The following is a 27,413-nucleotide window of genomic DNA, read 5'->3' as shown; positions in this document are numbered from 1 at the left end:
ATTCTTGCAGTCCTCAGAATCCAACCCTACACCTGGTCCTGAGTTGGTGTTCACAAATATTCATTAAGTGGAATGTTAAAAGTACCCAAGACCTCTCCTTAAGAATGGAAGATTAAGATTCAAGAGAGTTCTATTAAACAACTGAGATGTTTCATGAAGCACTTTATTTTTATTAAATAGATATAATTTGTTAAAATTTATAATTTTCAAATTAGAAGACTTTTTAAGCAGTTTTGGTTTCAGAAAAATGCAGAAAGTCCTGAGAGTTTCCATATAAAGCATTTTAAAAATTGCAAAGGGCAGATACTATAAGGAAGGATTATTTAAGATTTGCCACCTGTAATAGCTTCTAAATTTTAATATGCTATGAGTTCAGTTTTTCAAAGTTATCCCTTCCAATTTTTTCCATCTCTTTACAATAAAAATAGAAAAACAGTGCTCCTTTAGCTGGCAAATGTGTTTAAAGAGTAAAGGAAGAAGGGCCTGAAAAATTATACAAGCAAGAAATCAGAAGCCACCCAATCTAATATACGGCCAGAGCTATAATAGCATAAAGAGATGAAATAAATAACTACTTTGTGGTGCTTCAAAATCATTCTTCAGATAGAGAACTGTAAATGAAATGTGCATTATGTGCTAAAGACAAAGTAGGTGCTTTAATCCCCAGGTTTTTTATGATCACTCAGTTAAAATTCTTTTTCTTCATATTCTGACCAAGGACTTATATTATTGAATGATACAAACTTTTCAAGATAAATAGTTATAAATACTGTCTTATATGACTCCTGCGTCATACTTGGAAGATGAAATATTAGTATTAGTCCCCTCATTTGGACTTAGAAAAAATGAGTTTAAGATTTGGCAAGGCTAGAAGTCAGTGTCTTATGCCCAAAACTCTCATCCCTGGGTTCTATTCCTTACCTTGAGCTCATTGGAATTTTAAACTTTGAGGCACTCCCCCAGGAATTAGCAGACCTGGATTCTGTTCCTGACGTTGCTAGTAAATGGCTTTGTGACCCTGAGTAAATAACATCGAGGCGTCTTCCCTCAGCTGTAAAATGATAGGCTTGACTGGACAGTTTCAGTTTTTTCTGGCTATAAAATTCTATAAGTCTGGAAATACCTCCTAGTGACATTTATGCTCTCAATATTCCTCTTGCCCCCTTTCCAAAATGTTTTAGTTTGTGGCTTAATATCATCATTTATACAGATCATTTTAAACCCTTTCCAGGATTTTCTGTTTTTGTTTCTTGACAGCAGCTTGTGTTTCTGCATTTACTTTAAGTATTATTATATGCATTTTTTACATATTTGTTATACATTGAAATAGGATTAGTATGACATCAGATACAATTGATTCTTCCAAATTCTCTCCAATGTATAGAGCAATAATTTGAGTCAGTTTCACATTAGAAGTTTTAAATATTTAAATGGGTTCAAAGTAACCTGTATTATGCAACAAACTGCACTTTTTCTATAAGGTTTTCAGCCATTATGACTCCTGCTTGAAAATGTCAGGAACTTCTAAATGTCTGAGTATTACTCCATGGCTGGGCATACTGGCATCAGTCTTTAAAATCCATTTGCTTTGTGTACATAAGAGCAGGAACTTTTCTTAAAACAAACTTCCTTAAAAGTTTTAGTGGTAAGGTTCAGAAATACCTGTGCTGAATATTTATTGCCTTTATTTGCTGTCATCTAATTGTATTACTTTATTTCTTTTTTTTTTTTACTTTATTTCTTTAAGTATGAAATATAGCTTGGAAATATTAGCTAATACACATAAAATTATACAACAGAAAAGGTTGGTAAATACTAGAAAAAATGGTAGACTTGGGTGAAATTCCATCAGTTTTTCATCCCTCATTTTTATTCTATATATAATTTAAGGTCAACTTTACCATGACAAGATGCAGATGAAACAACTGCAAAAAATAATTACTGGAACATCTGTCAAAAATGACATTGAAATAGGTACTATTGAGTGAAGTACAGAGGAGAGAGCAATATAATTCTTTTGTAATTAGCTACATATTACCTGAAGTTCTGATAGGGTGTCGAAAACTGTCTGAATTTGATTTACAAAAGACACATTGAAATTAAGAGGTCTGCAGTGACAGAGAGGGTAGGAGAAACAATTTCATTAGATAATTCTGTAGAGATGCCTTGAGGATATTCCTTTCCCTCCAACTCCCACCTCCACCCCCATGCCAAGATCTTCCTTCTGTCCTGATAAGGATGGAGGCAGAATGAGCTAACATTTCCTAGTACCTGGTACTGTAAGTCCTCCCCCCGCCCCCCCATACTCTTAAAACATCCCTACCAAGTAAATTATCCCTTTACAGAATTAACAAACTCGAAGTTCGCACAGATAAGTGGTAGCAGTAATTTGAAACCAACATCTCTGTGACAAAATTCCAGGGTCCTCAATTAGAGAATCCAGTTCTAAGACCTACTCCTCTGATGTAGTCAAGCTTCTGTGAATTTCAGCAAGGTACTTGGCTTCTTTGAGCCCTGATTTTATCAGTAAAATTGGATTCATATCTACAGACACGTTTTCTGCAAGAGTGAACTAAAATGAAGATACATTAGCTATTAGAAGTACTTAGCACAGAGCTGTGCAGAGTTGTTTCTCCATGAGTCATGGCTATTATTACTATAACTACTATTGTTGTTAATTGCTTTTGAGATTATGATGCTGGGCTTTCGAAACACAGAGTATGATTTCATTGAATTGTCCTACGTGTACTGAAGTCCTACTATGAGCTGGTTCTACTTAGTAAACATTTTAGCTCCCCATGAACCATTTATCTGGAAGCAGGCAAAATGCTGTGAGAGTGAATATGTAGTGTCTTAAGGACCGCACAGACTTTGGACTTGAGGATAAGCCCTCATTATTTAAAGTTTTATCTAGCATATTTGCTGAATTAGGCTGCAGCATGCCTTAATTGAAAACAAGTAACTCATTGTTTCTTTTTTCCTTCCCACAATAAATACCGTCCTTTCCCATGGTATCTAATTTCCTCTAGCAGAAAGACATCACCATCACTATAGATATAGGCAGCAAGCTACCAATGAATCACAAAGAAGAAGGAGGCTAGTCTTTATGTGCCATTTCTACCTTATTTCAAGACAGAAGTTTGATGCACCTTCACAAATCTTTTGAGATTATATATATGAAATTTCTGCCACATAAAACACCAACTTCCAAAGGGACCAAAAAGCGCAGTTCTGAAAGGGGGGAAGAGAGAGGTAGGCAAGATGATTCTTGCCTGTAAACAAGGAGTTAACTTTTCCAAATAAGTGAAATCTAAAATTGGCCATTGTCATCGTGTGATATTAACACCAGCTCTTTTGGCAAGTTTAGAAATACTGGGCTCCCTTATAAAAGTTAAAAATGTCCTGGACCTGGAGTTGTTTATCCAGAGTAGGAGCTGCTCTAAAGTTACAGAGCTCTGGTTGGAAGAGGTGACTCGAAGGCCGCCTCCGAGAAACTGACGTCACAGTAGGCTCAGCTGCCGCTGTGACGCTGGGCTGAGCAGCTTTTTGATTTGTGAAAGTGGTAGAGGTTTCAAAGGGACTTGTCAGTACTTCTCTGTTGAATGGTTGGACTGATTTTACATTCCCATTTCATGCAAAGAAGCAAGATTCACTGCTCCAAGACGTCAAAGGCTTTTCACTCTAAAACAACCAGCTGTCCTCCCATTGCTAGGTTGACCGGTGGTTGGACCTCTGTAGGATTTCTCCCCAGTGCAAAAAGGTATGTTTGTTTTCTGACAGTTTGAAAGCAAGTGAGTAATTGTGGCAAAATATAGAGAGGGGCTGCTGCTGACATGTTTAAAGCTGTGGATACCTTTTAAGTGGAGGGTGATTTCAACATCTGCTTGATTCAGCATCAGTGCCTGGGCTTCAAAACAGTGGGGCGGGGTGCGTAACGGATTTTACTGACTCCCAGGGAAGAAAGGGTTCAGCTGCCGTGAGTGGATTTCCTGATTCTGGACTGACAGTGCCATCCGCTCTGTGAGACGGTTTTTCAAACACTGCTTCTCAGAACTTTGAAGACCGCTTTCTCTGCTGCAGGATTTCACTAAATTTATTTATTTGAAAACTAGTTTCATTAGGATGAAGACTTTTTAACGTTTGCCGAGTAAAGTTCACAGTCTTTGAAACTGTTGGCATTTGAAAATGGCAGGGAAAAATAAATCAGTGTGGTTTCATCCAAGATGATGGTTTACTCACTGCATGATAAGTGTTTCTGTAATTTGAGTTGAAGTGCATAACATTCATAATGGGTTCATCTGCAGTTAGGAGGGAACCTTAATCTATGTCTTCTACTGTTTAAGCTGGTTAACTTTAGGCATCTGTTTATCCTTGGATGTTTTCTAGTTGGAATATATAACTGAAGAGAGAACAAGAAGATAATGGAAAGGCAAAATTGATTTTTCAGAATTGCGTGTGGTAATAGCCCTTTGAGCCTATTGGAAGATAAAGAACATGTTGAAACAGCCAGTTTTAAAAATTCCCTTTTGCCTTGTAACAGAATCAAGTCATGGTTTTCTTTGGAAAGATGCCTTTGTCAGTGAACACTAAGGGAGGAATAAGGTCTGTTAATCAGTTGAATTGTTACAAGTGATTCCTAATAGCCTGGAGAAAGGGCTGGAGAATCCTGGAAGCAAATGGTGTGTAACTTTGATGGGTATAGACAAGGGAATTCCTGATTCCTCAAAGTTAAGAGGAAGCAAAGCATCTCCAAGGCAAACGGTTGTTCTAGGAATTGTGAGATTGGCAATACCAGTGGCATTCCTATTGGAATGTGTAACCTCCTACAAATGAAAATGTTTCCATGATATGAAAAGTAGATGTTTAGGGAAAGGAAATCAGAGAATAGGAAACAAACTAGGAGCAAAACTTTCCAAAGGGAGAAGTTGCCATCCAGTCTGCTCTCCTAACATTGTTTCATTTGTTTGGCTAAAATCCAGTTTTTAGTGGGGAAGATGAAGGTTGAACTGGTAATGATGAAGGTGTAGTTAAGAGTGGAGCATCCCTCAGATGAAGAAGTGTTACCATGGCCTATGTGAGCCTAACATGGAAAATGGAACTGATTTATTGTGAAATTCCTGTGTTGCTCCTAAATTTTGCTTCCTAGTAGGGCCGGAAGGTTAGCAGAACTTATTTTCCTCTCGTCATCATACTTATGCAACCCACTCACAACTCTTCTACAAATCTGGCTTCCGGCCTTGGGGAGGGAGAGGTGGGTTAAAGTGGATTATGTAATGCTCACTTAGAGTTGTTGGGGGAAGAATGTGTGCATGACTGAGTAATGCAACTCCCTCTGATACTTTACATGTGCTCTTACACATTTTTATTCTGAATGAAATTCTGGAGACAGTGAAGTGAAATGGAGAGTCAAGGAGACCTGGGGAGGGATGTAGATAGCAGAAATTCTTCTTTCTCTCCCACGGAGATACCAGTATCTGTGGGTGAAAAAGAGTGACAGCTAGGAACAAAGAGAACTTTTATATTGGCCTCCGCAGAAAGCACTGAAATTGAGTTTTTGAATCGGTTGAGCCATTTTACCCCATAACTTTTCATTTCAGAACATTATGTCCCTACAAAATTGCCCTATTTAGTTGGATTTTTTTTTAACATTTAGGGAGAATTATAACAAGAACAGTTTTATGTAAGATTCATCTACTCAGATTTTTACTAACAATAAAAAAATTCCTAAATCTTTAACTTGCCTTCTGTTCTTAAAATACTTGAAAAACACTGAAGGCAAAGGAAAACCATTAAAAATATGAGTCCACACAATTACACTTGCTTCTGTGAATTTTCTAATTAAATCAAAATCATAGTTTTATCTAGATGAAAATAGATTAAAGAAAGAAGGGTGCAGGGGAAGACCAAAAAAAGAGAGAGGAAGAAAGGAGAGAGGAGAAAACAGCCCTTTATTGAGCACCCAGTATGATCCGAAACGGTGTTAGGTGCTTGGATTAAGCATTCTCTCTCTTGCATATTTAATCCTCACAAAATGCTTTGGACCCCACTTTATTTTTGGAGGAGAAAGCAATATATTCAGCTCTATTATATTTGACATTTGTGACAAGACATAGACAGTGGAAAGTACAATAAACCCACAGAAATTGACAGACATTGCTCTATAGGAATTTTCTCTCAAAGGCTTGTTTTTGATCCATAGCCATTGGGTTTTGTGGCACAAGATGTGGCTCTAGTCTTGGAAAAGAGAAGCTCTGTAGATTGGTCCTTCTCCATATTAAGTGATGAGTTTGGCTTTTTGCAATTAAGTGCAGGGTTCTGTCTGCTTCAGGAATATTACCTGGATTCATGTGTAGTCCTGTTACCAGGAGCAAGCCTGATTGAAGGTTTTCCTGGATGATGTTCTTCAGGTAGGTAAAAAAGAAAAGAGTCTGTTGCCCCTTAACCCTGATTTGAAAGTGGTTCAAGAAGAATTTGAAATGAAAAGAAAAATTGAAGCCATTTGCTACATAATTGCAGGAGACAATTTATGATGATTTCTGTACATTTAGTGTTTAAAGATGGAATGAAACATGGACTATCATAGCACCTCTTTTCTAGTAGCTTGAAATTAGTCTGCTCTCTTTCTATAACTTGATTGGTTAAATTTGTGACTTTCTCTTGATATCTTAAACCATCCCACTATTTCTAAGAAGTTTTAATGTTAGATACCTGCTAGTCTGCACGATAGTTTTAGCTCACAAGTAATTACATATAGTAAAGCAGTCTGTATTCTCTGAAAATTAGCACTGTCTCCATTTCCTGTGAAATAGATGACCCCAATGGCACCCCACTCCAGTACTCTTGCCTGGAAAATCCCATGGATGGAGGAGCCTGTTAGGCTGCAGTCCATGGGGTCGCTAAGAGTCGGATACGACTGAGCGACTTCCCTTTCACTTTTCACTTTCATGCATTGGAGAAGGAAATGGCAACCCACTCCAGTGTTCTTGCCTGGAGAGTCCCAGGGATGGGGGAGCCTGTTGGGCTGCCGTCTATGGGGTCTCACCGAGTCGGACATGACTGAAGCGACTTAGCAGCAGCAGCAGAAGATTAATAGGTAATCAAAATCAGTAACAGATTCTCTAAGACACAAAGTTCTGTGTATTCTTTACTCTCTTCCTTATGTTATGTCTTCATCGACACATTATTTTGGGGCAACTTCCATTTGCTGTGGCACACACCTCTGGTCACTGTCTCACAGGGCTGGAGGGTAGCAAAAGGAGGGAAGGGGGTCAGAGAGGATGGAAAATGAGATTAGCAAAACTGGATAAAATTGAGACACGGTAGTGTTTTTAATGGGTAAATCTGAAATTACTTCTTTTTCTTGGATGAATTAGTCACAGTAGAGTGCCAAAGAAGTAGGTATGAATGATCAAAGTATCTGTAACAAATTTTTTGAGAGAAGAATAACCATATAGGTCCTAACATTATTGGGGTGTTTTTTGAGGATGGAGCCCTGTATATAGCACTGATATTCTTTGACCCTTATTAGTCTATTATAATTCATTAATAGATTGCAGCTCAAAAATGTATGTTTGGCACAGTTTAGCACATGATATGCACATTCAGGACAGCCTGACCAAAAAAAAATCGAATGTCTTCAATGTTTATATTTGGGATATGAAATATGCAGCCTTCTTCTATGACTGCAGACTGAGGCTTGCTGCCTGGTTTTGTGGGCTTCATTTGACAATGCCAGCACCCAGGCAGCTATGACTCTTGAGAATTAGCTCAAAAGTAGCATCATCTGCCAACTCGTAAGTCAAGGCACTTTGGTCGTGGCCTAAAAAGTTGAAGAGTTAAAGACTTCTTTTAGGCATGATTATCTTAGATGAAGATTTGAACATTTTAAGCATGCTTTTCTACCCATTAAAAATGTATCTGACTTTACTAACAAAAATACTTTCAGTGGAAGTCAGCACAAGATTTTTTTTTTTAAATAAGAAATAAGGGAAATTTTATCTTTTTCAAATCTCTTTTTATTCATGTCATTTAATCTTTATAATAACCCTGTGGATATCCCCCATTCTAATGTAAGTAAATAAAATCTCAGAAATTTTAGATGAGTTATAAAAGAGTTACCAATCAGGTATTTTAAAGTTCATCTTAAAATCCTGAGTACACATGCCCTAAATGCTAGAAACCTAATTATTTCAGTCAGTGCTTAGTATGATCAAAGATTTCCCTGCAAAGTGATCAAAACATTTTCTTCTGTACTCTAAATTCAGTATCAGAACACACATTCTGATATCTAGTCTATTCAGTTCAGTTCAGTTGCTCAGTCGTGTCCTACTCTTTGCGACCCCATGAATTGCAGCACACCAGGCCTCCCTGTCCATCACCAACTCCCAGAATTTACCCACACTCATGTCCATTGAGTTGGTGATGCCATCCAGCCATTTCATCCTTTGTTGTCCCTTTCTCCTCCTGCCCCCAATCCCTCCCAGCATCAGAGTCTTTTCCAATGAGTCAACTCTTCGCATGAGGTGGCCAAACTATTGGAGTTTTAGCTTTAGCATCAGTCCTTCCAAAGAACACCCAGGACTGATCTCCTTTAGAATGGACTGGTTGGATCTCCTTGCAGTCTAAGGGACTCTCAAGAGTCTTCTCCAAGACCACAGTTCAAAAGCATCAATTCTTCAGCACTTAGCTTTCTTCACAGTCCAACTTTCACATCCATATATGACCACTGGAAAAACCATAGCCTTGACTAGATGGACCTTTGTTCTCTGCTTTTGAATATGCTATCTATGTTGGTCATAACTTTCCTTCCAAGGAGTAAGCATCTTTTAATTTCATGGCTGCAGTCACCATCTGCAGTGATTTTGGAGCCGCAAAAAATAAAGTCTGACACTGTTTGCACTGTTTCCCCATCTATTTCTCATGAAGTGATGGGACCAGATGCCATGATCTTCGTTTTCTGAATGTTGAGCTTTAAGCCAACTTTTCACTTTCCTCTTTCACTTTCATCAAGAGGCTTTTTAGTTCCTCTTCACTTTCTGCCATAAGGATGGTGTCATCTGCATATCTGAGGTTACTGATATTTCTTCCGGCAATCTTGATTCTAGCTTGTGCTTCTTCCAGCCCAACGTTTCTCATGATGTACTCTGCATATAAGTTAAATAAGCAGGGTGACAATATACAGCCTTGACGTACTCCTTGCTTCCTGACCTGCATATAGGTTTCTTAAGAGACAGGTCAGGTGGTCTGGTATTCCCATCTCTTTCAGAATTTTCCACAGTTTATTGTGATCCACACAGTCAAAGGCTTTGGCATAGTCAATAAAGCAGAAATAGATGTTTTTCTGGAACTCTCTTGCTTTTTCCATGATCCAGCAGATGTTGGCAATTTGATCTCTAGTTCCTCTGCCTTTTCGAAAACCAGCTTGGACATCTGGAAGTTCATGGTTCACGTATTGCTGAAGCCTGGCTTGGAGAATTTTGAGCATTACTTTACTAGCGTGTGAGATGAGTGCAACTGTGTGGTAGTTTGAGCATTCTTTGGCATTGGCTTTCTTTGGGATTGGAATGAAAACTGACCTTTTCCAGTCCTGTGGCCACTGCTGAGTTTTCCAAATTTGCTATTAGAAGGAAAAAAGAGCGTGGATAAGTTCTAACATGGTTTTCAGAATAATTTTGCTGCTTTAGTATTTTACTTGATGAAATAAAATAATGACAATATTTTTCCATGCTTTAGTTTGGTTTCTTGCTGATACCATCTGTCCCAGATTGACTACCAACACTGGGGTCTTATTGATACAGTAACTACATTTGCCACAAGATTGAACTCTTCAGTATAAAATGAAGACTGTAGCACAGCACTGTCTCAGGACTTTAAAAATCATAAAATTATATAATCTGGTTGCATCAGAACAGAAGGAGTAATTCTACTGCAGAAGAATCTACCGCAGTTGTGTAGCTGTGACTATCCAGTTGAATTTCATACTTCCACTCTTAAATAGTCATGAAAAATTCTATCTTTAGATTAGGCGGTTAGTTTAAGGAATACTTATATCTCACACATGCATTTAACCATCCTGTCCACTGTAATTTTGCTGTCTGGTTTCAGAAAGAGGAAGAAAAAAACCCTGGATGATACTTTTGTTTTGTTTTTGATTGTGCTAGTCTCTTCTTAAGCAGATATTTTTGTCATCTCTTCTTTTGAGTCCAATTTTCCTGTGGTTTGTTTATGTCAGTGGCTCTTGACAATCTGATAAAATGTTTCCAGAAAGCACATGGATTTGGAACTCTCTCTTGTTATGTTTATATTAGGCTTTGTTTTAAAGGCAAGTGAGACGGCTTCAAATAAAACAGCTCCAAGCTTCCAAGAAACAGTTAAGAGAAGGCAGAGACGAACAGAAATACCCCTTCACTAACACTCACACGGTTGCCATGGACCTGCACAAGCAGTGGGAGAACACAGAGGCTAACTGGCACAAGGAAAAAATGGAATTACTGGACCAGTTTGACAATGAAAGAAAGGAATGGGAAAGTCAGTGGAAGATAATGCAGAAGAAGATAGAAGAGGTACATGTTGATTTGTTTGAATACTTTGGAAACTTAAAACTCAGAATGAAAATCCTTTTGGCTTGTTTTGTATTGGAAACTGTTTTAACTTTCCAAGTCTACCTAAAAGATACATGTCTCAGTGATACTTACTAGACTGAAAATAGCATAAGCTAACCCATTGGTAGTGTAGAGACTATACTTATTTTATAACTTTGCATGAAAACTCTAAAATATGTCAATTTACTCTTTTCTGACTAAAATGCTGATGGCATCAAAAGTGAGGTATGTATTTTGCATGAGTTTTCAAATGCCGAGCTCAGTGTGAAAATAAAAGAAAAACATAATTAGTGGAACATACCTTCGGATTATTACAATTGCGCATTAAACTAGATCTTTTCTGAGATAATTTATGAATAACATCTACTAAAGGAAATTATGTACTCGATAATTCAGTATAACCAAAAGGAGTGTCGTATTTCAAAAAGAAAATGACAGTGGACATGATATTTATCTGGCAAGGTGCTCCACATTTATTGGCATATTTATTAGAAAAGAGTTTATGAAAAATGACATGCCCAGAATCTGATACAAATAGTAATTTAATCCCTTCAGCCTGTTGGACCTTGAATATTTCCTTTAGTTATCTGCATTGATGTATATTCAGGCTTGTTCCAACTGAAAATTATTTATACTTATCTTGCTTTCTTGTAACATCCCTGCTGTTGACTTACATGGTTTGTGCACATTGTCAAGACAGTTATTTTAACAGACTCCTTGGCCTTCATTCACAGGCAATCAATGCTGATGCTTTGTTTATAGTGCAAATAATTTTCTTATTAACAGCCATGTAATTAGTTATGAATAAAATACAAATTGGCATGCTAAAAGGAAAAATAAAAAAAGAATAGCCATTACTCTATTAGAGAATTCCATGGACAGACCATGGGGTCGCAAAGAGTCGGACATGACTGAGTGACTAACACATAGCCATTAGACTGTTCTTGGAAAATCCAGCTGAGAAGTCAGGCATGTAGTAGATGATTGCAGATTGAAAGGAGAACTTGCTTCTTGTCCTTCTATAGTTTGGAAAATACATTTTGCTTCCTCTGTTAACTCCTCCACCCAGAGTTCAATTGGATCAAAAAGGAGATGGCTAAATCAGAGTGTACAATGCCAGTTTGAAACCTGAACTCATAGGTCACTGGCTTCTCAAGGTTTGGAAAATCCATTAAATAATAGCCTCAGATGATTCTAGCATCTGAGCAAAATAATTAAGGGAGTCAGGATTAGTCTAGCCCATTGTTTAAGCCATGTAGCCTAAGATGGTAGCTAAGGTAGTCTGCGGTCTGGTTAAATTTGTTATTGTCAAATAATTATTCTGAGAGCTCTGCTGACTCCATCTATGGAAGATATGAGCCCTGTCAATTAGCAGGCATTAGACATACTTCAAACTTAGGTGATAGTCCATAAAAGTACTGACAGAAGGAATGGAGTATTTTTTCTTTATCTTGGATAGTAGCTGTGGTGCTATTTATTCATGATGCGTGCATTGTACAGCGCCATACCTGAGAATAGGTTTGAAAAATGTGCTTACCCAGACTACCCACCCAGAGAGGATGCTCTACAATACCTGAAGACTAGCATTGTGTCCCCCTTGTCATAACAATATAGTTGTCCCTCAGTAGACACGGGAAATGGCTCCAGGAGACCCCACGGATACCAAAATTCATGGATACTCTCAAGTTCCTTATATAAAATGGCAGAGTATGTATGTATTCTTTTCCACTCCCAGTATTTGTACCTGTAATAATGTACCTTTAATATCTTCCTGCTTAGAAGCTACAAAGCTGGGTTAGAAAAGATTGGGAAAAACAGGAAATTGTCCTCACATGTCATAGAAAGTCAAGACAATATTGTTAACTAAAATTAAAAGTCTACACTTGGAAACATGTAAGATACTACAAGCGTGTGCACATGTGCGTGCTAGTCACTTCAGTCGTGTCCGACTCTCGCGACCCTGTGGACTGTAGCCCACCAGGCTCCTCTGTCCATAAGGTTCTCCAGGCAAGAATATGGAGTGCATTGCCACGTCCTCCTCCAGGGGATCTTCCCGATCCAGTGATCAAACTTGTGTCTCTTTTGTCTCCTGCATTGGCAGACAGGTTCTTTAGTAGCACCACACTAAGAGACTGTATTTCTTTCTTATTTATCACGAATTCTGTGTTTTAAATCAGACACAACGTATTAAGTCATATGCTAGAAAATTTGACATTTTTAGGTGCAGGCTTATAACTTCTGTGATTCCAAGTAAATATATCGTTAGTGAAAGGATCAGTATTGGGTATTAAGATGTTAATGATTCTTTATTCAGCCACTATCCACAATCATTGCATTTGCTGTTACAAAGTGAAGATGTAGATACTTGGATCTTTGAAACCTAGACTGATCCAGATAGTTGCCCTTAACAGAGTTAATAGACAGCTGGGAATTTTTCTTTTTTTATCACTTTGCCATCTTTCCTGCCTATGTCCTTTGTTTGAATGATCAGATACCCATTGAAAACAGCTGAGGACCAAGTAACAGATTTCCTTGCACAAAATAAATGGTTTCCCCTCAATAGTATAATGTTTTTTGTTTTTTCATATGTCACCTAAGTCCCCAAGAGAATTTAAGATGTCAAATAGAATTCTGTGTAAATTAAAGTATTTCAAAACGAGAAGAGAAAGGTGAAATGAAGATAAGAGGAAGGATCCCTTGCAAAATGCATGCAGCAGGTCCGTCTTTCTAGCAAGTAACAAACAATTACCAGATGCATATTTCTCAATATTCAGGAAACAAAAGCAGACTAATTTTCCAGAAATAGTACTTTGGTCCCTAATTTTACATTGAAGCAATTTTGTTTTCACCCATGACTCCTCTATAAGAGGACAGTGCCACCAAGAACATCCTTAGATTTAGCCTGGTGCTTTTGAGGGTTGCTTCTTATTATGCCCCTCAAGGTCGGCCAAAATTATAATGCCCACAGCAGTTCAGTGCAGATAATTTTACAGGAGCCAAAATGGTTGATTCATGATGGCAATTTGATGCTATCCTGACTTCATCCAATGACAAATTTATGACTAGGGCAATAAATGCACTGCATATCCTTCAGGCATTAAATATGTTCTAGTGCTTCTCTCTGAGATTTGCATAAATACTGAGCAGAAATTAATCTGTTATTATATTCTTTGATTAATAGATCTCGTGCAGATATAGGATGTGATTGTAAAATGTAGAGTCATTTGCTTTAATAGTTCTCTGACAGTCTTTGGAATTTGACAAGCTTTCTCAGAACTCAAGCCTGAAGAGAAAGTCACTAATTGCCTGCAGGTTAAACTAAATCCTCAAGAACTAATTTGGGGCAATTAATAAACTAATAGATGATCAAAGCCTTAGAGTTCAACTGTATTACATAGGACAGGCTCACATTTGTTTTAATTAGGACAAAGGAAGAAACTTTTTTTGAATGTATATAGCCTTGGAAGTGAAAAAAAAAAAAACAAGTCTGAGAATTACCTACCCCTCACCCAGGTAACTTCCTAAAGAAGCATCTTTTGATGATGAAACAACTACTTAGGGGACAGAATGAGCTGAGTTACTATGTGAGATTGTCAGTCATTTAGACAGTTCAATGCTGACTTACAAGTAGGATCATATGTTTTTAAAATATGGCCTTAATGTTGGTTAAATTAGAGCACATTGCCAGTAATTGGGAGAAGGCAATGGCAACCCATTCCAGTACTCTTGTCTGGAAGATCCCATGGACGGAGGAGCCTGGTAGGCTGCAGTCCATGGGGTCGCCAGGAGTCGGACACGACTGAGCGACTTCACTTTGACTTTTCACTTTCATACACTGGAGAAGAAAATGGCAACCCACTCCAGTATTCTTGCCTGGAGAATCCCGGGGACCGGGGATCCTGGTGGGCTGCCGTCTTTGGGGTCGCACAGAGTCAAACACCACTGAAGCGACTTAGCAGCAGCAGCAGCAGCAGCCAGTAATTAATTGAGGTCATTCCGATTTTGTTAACAGTGCTCTGTATCATTATGACATCTATATATAAATGCAGGTTTCTGTCATTTTTGAATGAATTGATTTCTAGTCATATAGAAATTACCTTCTTTGCCCTACTACATGTAGTCTTTATGGTTCATCAAAAGTTGCTCCAGCTAATCCAGATTTTAGAAGCATGATTTGGAAGCCCAAGCATTAGTGCCCTGGAGCAGTCTATGTATGCATGCGTGCTTAGTAGCTTAAGTCATGTCTGACCCTAGGGACTGTAGCCCACCAGGCTCCCCTGTCCATGGGATTCTTTTTTTTTTTTTTAATTTTATTTTATTTTTAGACTTTACATAACTGTATTAGTTTTGCCAAATATCAAAATGAATCCGCCACAGGTATACATGTGTTCCCCATCCTGAACCCTCCTCCCTCCCCATTTCATCCCTCTGGGTCGTCCCAGTGCACCAGCCCCAAGCATCCAGTATCGTGCATCGAACCTGGACTGGCAACTCGTTTCATACATGATATTTTACATGTTTCAATGCCATTCTCCCATTGAAACATGTAAAATATCATGGGATTCTTTAGGCAAGAATACTAGAGTGGGTTGCCATTTCCTTCTCCAAGGGATCTTCCCAACCTAGGGATCAAACCCAAGTCTCCTATATTTCCTGCAATGGCAAGTGGGTTCTTTACCATTAGTGCCACCTGGGAAGACCCACTATATAGTAATATGGCCAAGAGAACTCAGAGCATGGTGTTTAGGATCAAAACTATTGAGAAAGTGGGTTAGGGGGAAACTTTTATCTTTGTTTTCCTTATAGCTCTGCCATGAAGTAAAGCGTCGGAGGAAAATCAACATGAGTGAACGTGCTAAGGTCATTGATCTTGATTGTGAGAAGGCTGTTGGAGATAAAATGGAATCTTCTCCAGATTACCCCAATTCAGGACAATGTAAATTTACAGGGATACATCCCAGGGACATTCTGGGAAAAAAAGATAAAACAGAGCAGAGTTTACTCAGGGAAAGAAATCAAGTGTGCAAGGAACAAAAAACAATGAAAAAATCAAAAGTAGGGTATATGGATTCTGAAGCCAGAGACAACCAAAAAGAACGTGGGGCCCGGCCTGACCTGAGGACTTTTGAGGCAGAGAACAAGAGCTGCTCTGGCGCCCTCAACACAGTAAGTAAGACGGGATTGGCCTTGGACTGTTTCTAAAGAAATATTTACATTTCAAAGGGCTAACATGCTATTGCTTATATGTATAAAGGCTCTTGAAGAACTTGCCAAAGTTAGTGAAGAATTATGCAACTTTCAAGAGGAAATTCAAAAGCGGTCTAACCACAGAAGGTAGGCTGGTACATCTATGATGATTTTTATGTTGAAAAATCAAGACGGTATTGTTTTAAGTTAATGAGTCCAAATTACCTTTCACATTTAACACTTTGTTAGCAAGAATTAGTAATGTTACTAAAATCTGTTATTTTAGGAGATAAAAGCTTAAATTGTACACTTCTTTGTTCATTAATTCTTAAAGTAAATCTTCTGGTTTTCTTTATAATTTGACTATTATGTGTACTTTACTTTTTATTGATGTTTAGTTTAGTTATGCTTGCCATTGTGCTCAGTCACTTAGTCATGTCTGACTCTTTGCGACCCTAGGAACTGTATAGCCCACCAGGTTCCTCTGTCCATGGAATTTTCCAGGCAAAAATACTGGAGTGGGTTGCCATGCCCTCCTCCAGGGGATCTTCCCGACCCAGGGATCAAACCCACATCTCCTTTGCCTTCTGCATTGGCAGGTGGATTCCTTCCCACTGAGCCACCTGGAAAACCCCAACACTCACCATAATAAATAGTGAATTAGCAAGTGTATACAATGGCATTCTTTTTGTTTGGAGTATTTGCCCAGTGGAACAGTATGTTGGGTTAACCTAGTTAAATACATCTTTAAGCTAAGTCGCTTCAGTCGTGCCCGACTCTGTGTGACCCCATAGACGGCAGCCCACCAGGCTCCCCGGTCCCCGGGATTCTCCAGGTAAGAATACTGGAGTGGGTTGCCATTTCCTTCTTCAACGCATGAAAGTGAACAGTCAAAGTGAAGTTGCTCAGTCGTGTCCAACTCTTAGCAACCCCATGGACTACAGCCCACCAGGCTCTTCCGTCCATGGAATTTTCCAGGCAAGAGTACTGGAGTGGGGGTGCCATTGCCTTCTCCAAATACATCTTTAAGCTGTGTCAAATTTAACAATATGGTGCTTTAATTTTATAGTGATGTTCTGCTGAAATATTCTGAATTATTTATTTCTCTACATTTATTATGTGTATAATGAAAGCATTCATAACTTTCAGAACAACATACTGTAAGTACATACCCACATATGTATTCACACAGTGCTGTAAAAATGCTGTTTCAGTTCAGAAACACCTATATAATTCTAAGGGTAAGTTTTAGCCCAATTGAAAAATAAATTGGATTCTCTGCAAGTTAAGTGATGGATTGCTCTAAAATCACCATTTATCTCCTTGTGGGACAGCGTACTTCTCTGAGAAGCTATAGCAATGTGAACCCTTATTTTTCTTCATCTCTTTGGAAGCTCAGAGAGAATTTTTGTACTGACTTACAACAGATTTTACTTACCCAACTATGTTTTATACATAATTTTGCCTTCCACTTTTCCCATTTAGCTTTTGCCTAGTAGGCATTCATCTGTGCTTTATTATAAGCTATCTCATAATGGAAGTTAAATAGGTATAAATGTGGTTTCTATTTATCAATATGATTAATTAATGTTAATTTGTGAACCCACATTATTGCTACATTTAGGTTTTTATTTCGATAATTCAGAAAATTCTTACTTTCCAATTTGCTTTTACAAACCATCCCTGCTATAAAGTTCTCACTGTGACTTCATGGCCTTTATAAAAAAAGCTCAAAATTCTTAATATGTAATTCAAAGTTATTACAATTTGACCTAGCATTTCTCTCTTATTTGTCATCATTCTTTCCCGCTCTGTTTTATATTCCATCTATGCCAGATTACTCACTGTAGCTTGAGCAGCCACATGATTTTTACTGCAGCTTTTAAAAAAAAATGTCCTTTACTCATCAGAAAAAAAAAAAGCTCACTTTTCTTTCTTGTCCAAATAACACCTCCCATTTGGTATTGCTCATGTCTCTCTGTGCTTTGATTCAGATTTCTGGAATGAAATAGAATGTTATTTCATTAATTTCTTAGAATGTTATTTCAAATTCGAGGGGAGGAGATTGAGCTCAGAAGACATTATGAATAGGAATTCAGTAGGCCAAGCTGACATAAGGAAATGGCAAGAGAAAACCTATGGAAATGGGAACACCAATAGGAGATACCCAAGAGACTACACAAAGTCTAAATGTAGGTGAAGTTTCAGGTAATAGAAGAAAATGAGAGACAGTTAAAAAGACAGTTTGGGTCAGACTATGTATATAGTCTTGAATACAACACTGAGTGGTGGTCTTTATCCTATAGCAAAAGTGACTTGAAGTTTTGTACTAGGAAATTTATATAAAAATATTTTTTAAGGAAGTTGTGACTCCTTTTTCTATGTCAGAATCCATTGTTTTAGGCCCAGTGTCTTTTAAGAGTTTATCATAAACAAAGTCATCACTAATATAGCATGCTTTATAATTTTTAGGATGAAGTCAGATTCTTTTCTCCAGGAAACACCAAATGTAATGAATACGCCTCATGGAGGTCACATGATCAACAACAGCCAGTGCATTCCTTCAACCAGTTTAGAAAATGAGAAATGGAAAAACAGAAAAAATCTGAGCTGTACCAATGTTTTCCAGAACAATTCCAAGAAAAAAGATGGAATTGATACAATTGATCTGAAAAGAAGTGAAGCTCCACCAATTCCTCCTCCAAGAAGCACATCTCGAAATTTTCCCAGCTCATATTCTGCACAAGCCCATGAAAGTTGGAAAGAATGTTTAGACCACAGCAGCTGGGTGGCCCAAGAGGGTCAAGGTGAAAAGAACAGCCACCCTCATTTTCTCTGGAAGCATGATGAGATGCCACTGCTGGGTCTAAATGAAGGGAAGACTCTGAAGGATGGTATCACGTTTCCTTCTTTGGCACCAGAAGCTAAAATAGATAACAAGCCTTCATGTAATGAAAATGCTGGACTTAGCATGTGGTCATGCAACACTGGGGTTTGTGCAAAAAATAGCCCCTCTACACTGTGGTTTCAGAAAGCCTGCTCTACTCCCAATAAGCCAAAATATGAAAAGGTAATTCCAGATCACTCTGCTAAACCTCCTCCTGATCTTCATATAAGCAATGACTGTAGCTCCTTAGTGTCACAGAGCAGCGGCCCACTAAGAAGTTTCAGTTATGGCTTTGAAAAGACTACTGGGAATGAAAAGCTGGCAAAAAAGACTGATGAATTTAACAGAATTGTATTTAGAACAGATAGAAATTGTCATGCTGTACAACAAAGTCAAAGCTGCTCAGAACGATCCGAAGATCTTCAGCGCTGTGAGACCTTGACTGCGTGCACAGGCAACGTCTCAGTCAGTGAGAGTGTTTCTGACGTTCTGAAAACCAGTGCCCCCATGCCTGTGCCCAGGGAAAATGTGCCTGATAATTCCACCAAAAAACCCACACCAGGCCAGTTCAGACAAACGCGGGAGCCCATAAGCCCTCACAGTTACCGGAATATGCTTCACGAGCATGACTGGAGACCAAGTAGTTTGTCTGATCGGCCAAGGTCTGCGGACCCCAGGTCAAATTATGGTGTGGTGGAAAAGCTGCTGAAAACCTATGAGACATCTGCGGGGTCTGCATTGCAGAATTCTCGATGCTTCCGGGCCAACTGGACCAAATGTAGTTCTGATGTCAGTGGTGGAGCCACATTAGGTCAACATTTAGAAAAGCTCCAAATAGAACAAGAGCTTGAGCACAAGACAGCAATGCATGGAGCACAGCAAGTGAAGCGAGGAGTAGATCGGAAAAAGGTAACTGAGGTGAGAAAGCAATTTAACGTATTTTGGTGGAACTGCATCCATATTTAGCAATGGCTCAGAGTTCAGTCATTTGCCCATTCATATAAATAGAACATAGGCAAATGTTTTGACATCTTCTTAGTTCTTTGACCCTTCATTTGTGAATAAATATAAACCTTAGGATGGTAACTCAGCGCAAACTTTTAAAAGTTTAGTTTTTAAGTCTGGGTTTAGCACATTACAGCTTTTGTTTAAATTCTGAAATAGCAGAAAATATATGTAATAAATGGGCTCCAGAACAAAATGATCAAGTATTTGTTGTGTTTCTTTCTTAAAGAATATTCTGAATGTGAGTTTGTTCATTTATAGAATTTTATCCTATTAAAGTGTTTATATTTTTTAAAGTATATGGAAAGTATTTTAAAAATAACTTGTATTTTTCTGTTATTAGCTATGATTGGTTCAGTCATTTCCAGAATTTGATTTGTGTTTTTCCTCATGGAATTATTCACATGAATATGAGTTTGGTTAAAAAAAGCCATCATTTAAAATAGTGCCTCATAAAGTTCTCTTATTGTGGCGCTAAAAGGCAGTATATGAAAAAAAAATGATAGTATAGCATAAAAACTTTAGAGTCATTATTATAGGTATAAATTCTTTGTATGGAAATTGTCCCCTCAAAATGGGTATTTAAATAAACTGTTACCTTTTTTTATTACAGTGTGCTTGCAAAAGAGCATAATCTTAGAGGGGAGAAAAGAGGTTGAAGAGATCTGTATTTACAATGAAGAGCTATCCATCAGTACCTTATACACATAATTTATAAAAAGCTACAAGGTGACATATTGTTACAATTAGGCAATACTTTGAAAACCCTAGTTTTACAAGCACAGTGTGTATGCAGCATAGTTTTTAAAGGATGCAAGTTGCCTCCTGGTGTGAGAAATTTTTATGTGGTTTTCAAGTCCTATAAAAATATCAGTTTACATCCAGTTGATCAGAAACTTTGTCTGTTTGCCCAAAGTGCAAATAACTATCCTGCTTTTGTATGTCTGTTGTTTAGTTGAGCCCATAGATACCTGTAAGGTCCTCTGGCTTCAGATAGAAGGGCATGGAAGTGGAAGCATGTGTACAATAATCAGCCCAAAATTCTCATTAACAAATATTAAATATTTCCCATTTTTGCAATGATTGGAGGTTTGAGAAGGGTCCTCTACTGTAGATCCTTAAGAGCAGTTCTTATATTTGGGACACCCCTGTTGGTCCAGTGGTTAAGAGTCCACCTTCCAATACAGGGGACATGGGTCTGATATCTGGTCAGGGAACTAAGATCTCACATGCCCAAGGGGCTACTAACCCCAAGCGCCACAACTAGAGAGATGCCTCACACATGGTAACTGAGAGCCCACTCGGCAACAAAAGACCCCCACATGCCCCAATTAAGACCCAGCACAGCCAAAAGTAAATATTTTAAAAAAGAACAAAGTTCTATTTTAAAGTCTTTTAAAGGTAATTTTGAAGCTTTTAAAAGATTGATAGTAAGAGTGGTTCTTAGTGAACAAAAAAGAAAGATAGCATCAGACAAATCATTTGGTGATTTGTGTCCCTTTTGTTTATGATCTCTAAAAGTGTCAATGCTGCTGCTGCTGCTAAGTCGCTTCAGTCGTGTCCGACTCTGTGCGACCACATAGACGGCAGCCCACCAGGCTCCCCCGTCCCTGGGATTCTCCAAGCAAGAACACTGGAGTGGGTTGCCATTTCCTTCTCCAATGCATGAAAGTGAAAAGTGAAAGTGAAGTCGCTCAGTTGTGTCCAACCCTCAGTGATCCCATGGACTGCAGCCCACCAGGCTCCTCCGTCCATGGGATTTTCCAGGCAAGAGTACTGGAGTGGGGTGCCATTGCCTTCTCCAAAAACAGCTCGCTTTGAATATGAATATGGCATTTGCTAATCTTGTGGATCTCGTTGTATCAAGTTTTAATAAAACTAATTTCTTTTTAGAACTAACTATGTAAGTTAGTCTTATGTTAGAACTCAAAGTTTATGTCAGGTAACATTGATATGATGGAACTAAAGATTTTCCTTAGTGGAGTGTTAGGATATTTCAGGTTTTTTAAAGATAATAATATAAAGAATTAATTTGCGTCCGGTTATTTTATGTCAAGTTATAAACCGGATGCAAATTAATTCTTCTTTAAATTATTATCTTTAACATAAGATTAACTTACATAGTTAGTTCTAAAAAGAAATTAGTTGTATTAAAACTTAGTATGATGAGATCCACAAGATTAGCAAATGCCATATTCATATTCAAAGTGAGCTGTTTTGATTAAAACATCCCAGACCACAAATATTAGACAAAGAGATTCTTTAATTTTTCTTGCTTGTAAACATGGTAAATACATTAATCCTACACTTGGGATCCATAATATATTAAGCTCATTGTTGGTGCCTGAATGGTGAGGTGAAGGTCTTCTTTTGTGTCTTAGGAATCCATGGCAGTGAAATCCTCACCTGGAAAAGGATTTTCCCGACCTGCCAGACCAGCAAATCGCCGTCTCCCATCCAGATGGGCATCTAGATCTCCTTCAGCACCCCCTGCCTTGCGGAGAACTGCCCACAACTTCCCCGTTCCTCTGCGATCAGAAGCATCGATGGTCTAAGTCTCTGGCCTGGATTGCTAGACTACGAAAGTCCCGGTTGCCAAACAGAGTATTCCGAGTGTTTACAAACAATTCTGTCTCTTCTGTATCCTTCAAGATTACTGGGACAATTTAAACCTTAACTTCCCATCAGTCTTCAGTGTTTTTAATCTATGGAGTAATTATCTTCTTGTATTTTGATTTCCTAGATCAGAATTTTTTAATGCCATCCTCATTAATTTGCCAATATGATTTACATCGAAACAGTGTACTATATTGTATATTCTGACTTTCTTGCAAGTGGCAGAAAGCAAGGTTATGTGCATGGCTATGTGTTTTGTAGGTGCATGTGTTGATACAGGAAATGTCAGTATGTATTTAGATAAGTAAAACTTATGTGCTAGTGTTGACTTTGAAATTATAACATATATACCTATATATTCTTTGTGTTTATTTAAAAATTTTTAAAATACACAGTATTATTTATATTTTTTGTACCTTTTAATAGGTGTCCACTTAAGGCATTTGAGGTACATATATTAACTAACCACTTCTTGACCCCAGCTACATAGAAAACTAACTATACATATACGTAAGGTTAGTAGGTTTCTACAGCCAACTCAGTTCCTTAACCCATATAAGGATTGATTAATACCATTGATCTCCTCATTTATTCTTTTAAATATTAATAAATAAAAAGTTTAAATAGGTTGAAACAGATCAGCCTTCTAAAACAAACATAAAATGTCCACAAAAACTTTTATATATCATTCAGCAGTCTATTATGGCTTTCGCTGTATACTTGATCCTCAGAGCCAGCATAAGACTGCTTTATAAACAACATAACTGAACAATTAATTTATTTTGACAACCTTAGTAACAAACATACCTTAAATATGGTTTAAAAAGAAATTTGATTAGGCTGAATTCTAATTTTGGCAAAATTTTAGTAAGTTTTTTTTCAGCATTTGGAGCAAGGCATATTGTGAGAGGTAAGTTATTCACTTTTTCCCTTTTTAACCTTTCCCTGAAATTAGTAGATAAGAGACTATTTCAAATTTTTATTAACAAAGAAAATCAGGAACGATACTTCATTGAGAGCTGAATTGTATTTCTTGCAGTGTGCTACATTCAAAAAGCCTTAAACTAACCTTTGGCATCCATGGGTAGCATAAGGGGCAGAAACTTTTTTGGTGGTTGCACTTTGCCGACAGTGAATATCCATATACTGAGAGCTGACAGAAATATGAACGTTGAGGTGCTTGGAATTCTACATGAATGATCTTAGAAGCAACTTTGCTATCCACTGTCTCTGTATAAAGCCAACTACATTATTAGATAGTAATTCTATTTAAGCTTTTCTTTTACTACCAAAAGCTTAACGAATTCTTATCATAAAGATATTCAAAGAGCCTTCTCCTTGTGATACATTCTAACAATTTAGGAAAATTCACTTCATCACACCATGATTTGACGTACAGTAATTAATTTTTGAATCCCAGACTGCCTTAAAGGCTCAAGACTGTTGCATGGTGATGGCCAGATTCATATTTTCCGATAAGAAGAGTTTCCGGGAGTTGAGCAGAATTAAACTTCTAGAACGTGAGGTTGGAGCAGATGGTAAGAAAGGGCTACAGATCCAGTCTTTTAATTCTTGTTTGTTTCAGGCATATCCTTTTCCATAGGAAGACTGTAAGAGAAAAGTACCCTAGATATCAAGTGATGTCACTCATATAATATGCTGTTCATCTAAAAGGGAGAAGACCCTGGGGAGGTGGGAGACTATGGCATAAGATAATAAACCAGAAGATCCTGCTGTGTAACAGTGGAGCTCAAGCCTGCCCAAGGGCTGTGCGACAAAGCTCCTCCTCTCCTTCGCTGTATCCCAGGTAGTCTGACGTGGGTCTGTGGTCCTAACTTGAATTACAAGTCAAATATTGAGGGTTGTTTTTTAATTCTTGGCCTCACCCCATAACTACTAAAAGAGAATTTCCAGGGGTGGGGAGGGAATTTTGAGTCCTTAATAACACAGAACAAAATACTTGCTAATTAGGGAGATTTGGAAGCAGTGACATTCATTGATACCCTAATGATGTGTATCATTGGATATTCATGTTACTTCTCTGTGACTTCCTTATCTGTAAATTAAAAGGGTGATATTGTCACACATCACAATTTTGTGCCACTTGTTCTAACCATCTGAATGAAACAGTGGGATACATTTTAACATCCTATGTTGACAAAAATCATAGAATATTAGCGCTGGGAAAAAAAAAAAAAAAAACCTTAGCATCTACTCCAACTCCTTGATTTTAAAGTTGGAAAAACTAAAACAAATATTAATTGAATATTCTGTCTTCTCTTTTAAATATTTTATATAATTTTTTATGGAAAAACCTATCAGTTAAATGGAAATTATCCTGGAAAATACATTTTTGATGTATTGTGACTTTTAGCCAGTAATTTTTCTACTTTGGATGGACATTTTCTTCCCCCAAAACTTACCTTTATTATACCATCATTACTGGATTCTAGGTGTTTATAAACCTTTCAGAGGCGCTTGATTAGAAGTTTTCACTGGCAGACTTTTGAAGGGAAAAAAATCTTATATTATTTCAATAGAGTTACTGATGTTGTAGATTGATCTCAGAAAGGAAGAAGAATGAGGCAGAGTGTTTGAGTTTCTGTGCCCGTGTGCCTGTATGTGTGTATGTGTGTGTGTACATGTGCACAACCCTTGCCCATGCTCCCTATGTTGCTTTATGATCAAAGCCAAATACAAATGATGTTGTATAATTCACTTTATTAAACATTATTCATAACTTTAATTTATTTTTACATAGACAATGACAAGGACCAGATATTATCATGCACAAAACATGATTACTTCTACATAGAGGATTTAGCCAGTCTCCACGTCATCCTAAGAAAACATTTGGACCTAAAAGCAAGAATCTGCTTTCCCACACAGACTTTTTAAAATGATTTTAGTCACGCTTGCTGACAAACAGCTACTCAGTAATGAAATCTCTTTCAATCATTGGAAACTATCAAGTAAAATAGGTGTGGAAGCACTTGTGGTGGCAATGTGTATACATGAGGAAGAACATTTATATTTTCCTCTTTTACTGGTGAAACTCCAGCTGAGAGTTTTTTAAAGACTAAACTCAAATATGTACACAGTTCAACCTAGTTTCTCCTAAAATATCTCAAGATGGTAGTCTAAAGACCAAGTCTGCTTGAACTCCTGCACCCAGTCATATGCAAACACATCTAGTTTCTCATGTACTGACACCACTTTGTGTCTATTTATCTGCTTATTAAGTCTGATTAAGTTTGTTTTAAAAAGAAATACTCCTCTGAAATTTGCTCTTACATTATGAAATCAGTTAAATTATTTTTAGACATATACAGATTTCTTGTTATTGTTGTTTTAGTTGCTAAGTTGTACCTGACTCTTTTGCAACCCCATGGACTGTAGCCCCCCAGTGTCCTCTGTCCATGGGATTTCCCAGGCAAGAATGTTGGAGTGGGTTGTCATGTCCTTCTGCAGGGGATCTTCCCAACCCAGGGATTGAAACTGCACCTCCTGCTTGGCAGGTGGGTTCTTTACCACTGAGCCACCTGGAAAGCCCCACAGATTTCTAGTAGAGTGCTATTTCGCTTCAAATTCTGCACATTTCTTAAGTAGCAAGTACTTAATCAGAGGGACTTTGCTGCCAGCTCAGCAGTAAAGAATCCATGTGCAATCCACATGCAGGAGCTGCAGGAGATATGGGTTTGATCCCTGGGTTGGGAAAATCCCCTGGAGGAGGGCATGCAACCCACTCCAGTATTCTTGCCTGGAGAATCCCATGAGCAGAGGAGCCCGGCAGGCTTCAGTCCAGAGGGGCGCAAAGAGTTGGACATGACTGAAGCAACTTAGTATGCATGCACCTTTATCAGAATCTAGACCATGACCTTCATTTTATTACAGCTCAGAAAATAAGCCTCTCCAAAAATGAGCTTCATAAAGTAAAAGAAAGCAAAGAAAAAAAATTGCAGGAGGAGTTTTAAGGCAAGTGCCTAGCCAACATTTTTTATTGTGGGAATTCTTATCATAGAAAATAATCTTTGTCTCAGTGGGGAAAAAAATCTTAAGACTTAAAATCTGATACATATTACAATGATCTCATGAATCCAACAGGTAAGATTGGCAACTTCTGGAAAGAAAAATGATTCTGTTTTTATGAATCTCTGATGGAGTCTAGAAATGAGAGAAGAAGCTAGAGTAGGAAGGACCTTAGAAATCACACAGAGCCATCTCATCTGACTTTAAAAGACAGGCAAGGGTGGTGCGTGTAGACTGATAGTCTCTTCTTTCCGCCTTCCTTTTATTGTCATCTAAAGTTTTATCTAGATAAACCCATAAATAAAATCTTCCTATAATAACAGCAAAATTAGATACCCCAGAAACTGAACGTGACATTTTTCTTCAATTAAAAAAAGAAATAGGCACAATATCAAAGAGTAAGACCATGTCTAGAAGAACTTAGAAAATGACTGTATATATGAAGTGGAAAAGCATAGGGAACACCCATATTGCTTCTGGGAATAAAATATGGTCTCAGGGAAAAAGAAGTGCAGTGATATTATAACTAAAGAAGGTGAAGCTTAATCAGCTTCTCTGAGCTCTGTCCTGAATGGAAAGGAGGTGGGCTGCATGGAGCAGAGGAAAAGATACTTGAGAGCAAGAGTATCCACTGTTGATCCACTGCCATCCAGTTAAAACAAACAAAAAGGCCAGGGCCTGAGAACATGAAATTTCTGGCCATAGTACTACTCCATTCTGTCTCTAGGGGAGGAGGTTCCCACAGACTGTCTGTGCCCCACAGGTCTGTGCCAAAGGGTCACCCAGTTCCATCAGCTCACTTTTCCCACACTCACTCAAGTACTGTTCTGATTCTCAAATTAACGACTTGTTTAGAGAAATAAGAGAGTATCAAGACCAGTGTTTTTTTTTTTTTTTAATATTTCCAGGAAGTTCTCTCTAATAGTAAAAAAAATAACTACCCAAAGTCTCTGTCTGTAGACAGCTTTCTCCATCCTTGGCTGCAAAGAACATAATCTAATTTCAGTATTTACCATCTAGTGATGTCCATGTGTAGAGTCCTGTTGTCGGAATAGGGTGTTTGCTATGACCAGCATGTTCTCTTTACA

The 27,413-nt window shown here is 37.9% G+C and overlaps 1 protein-coding gene across 1 annotated transcript; it reads left to right on the top strand.

Moving 5' to 3' along the window:
- Positions 1 to 1,743: 1,743 nt before the first annotated feature.
- On the top strand, positions 1,744 to 22,652 carry KIAA0408 (KIAA0408 ortholog). Its single transcript, XM_044924465.2, has 6 exons — positions 1,744 to 3,760; positions 10,322 to 10,562; positions 15,408 to 15,767; positions 15,856 to 15,935; positions 18,261 to 19,593; positions 22,062 to 22,652. Exons 1-6 carry the CDS (start codon positions 3,603 to 3,605, stop codon positions 22,233 to 22,235), a joined length of 2,346 nt encoding a protein of 781 aa, XP_044780400.2. The 5' UTR covers positions 1,744 to 3,602; the 3' UTR covers positions 22,236 to 22,652.
- The last annotated feature ends 4,761 nt before the right edge of the window (positions 22,653 to 27,413 follow it).

This window comes from Bubalus bubalis, chromosome 10, assembly GCF_019923935.1.
Source record: "Bubalus bubalis isolate 160015118507 breed Murrah chromosome 10, NDDB_SH_1, whole genome shotgun sequence".
NCBI lineage: Eukaryota > Metazoa > Chordata > Mammalia > Artiodactyla > Bovidae > Bubalus > Bubalus bubalis.
The sequence above is the reverse complement of the archived record's forward strand: the minus strand, read 5'-3'. Positions and strand labels throughout refer to the sequence as shown.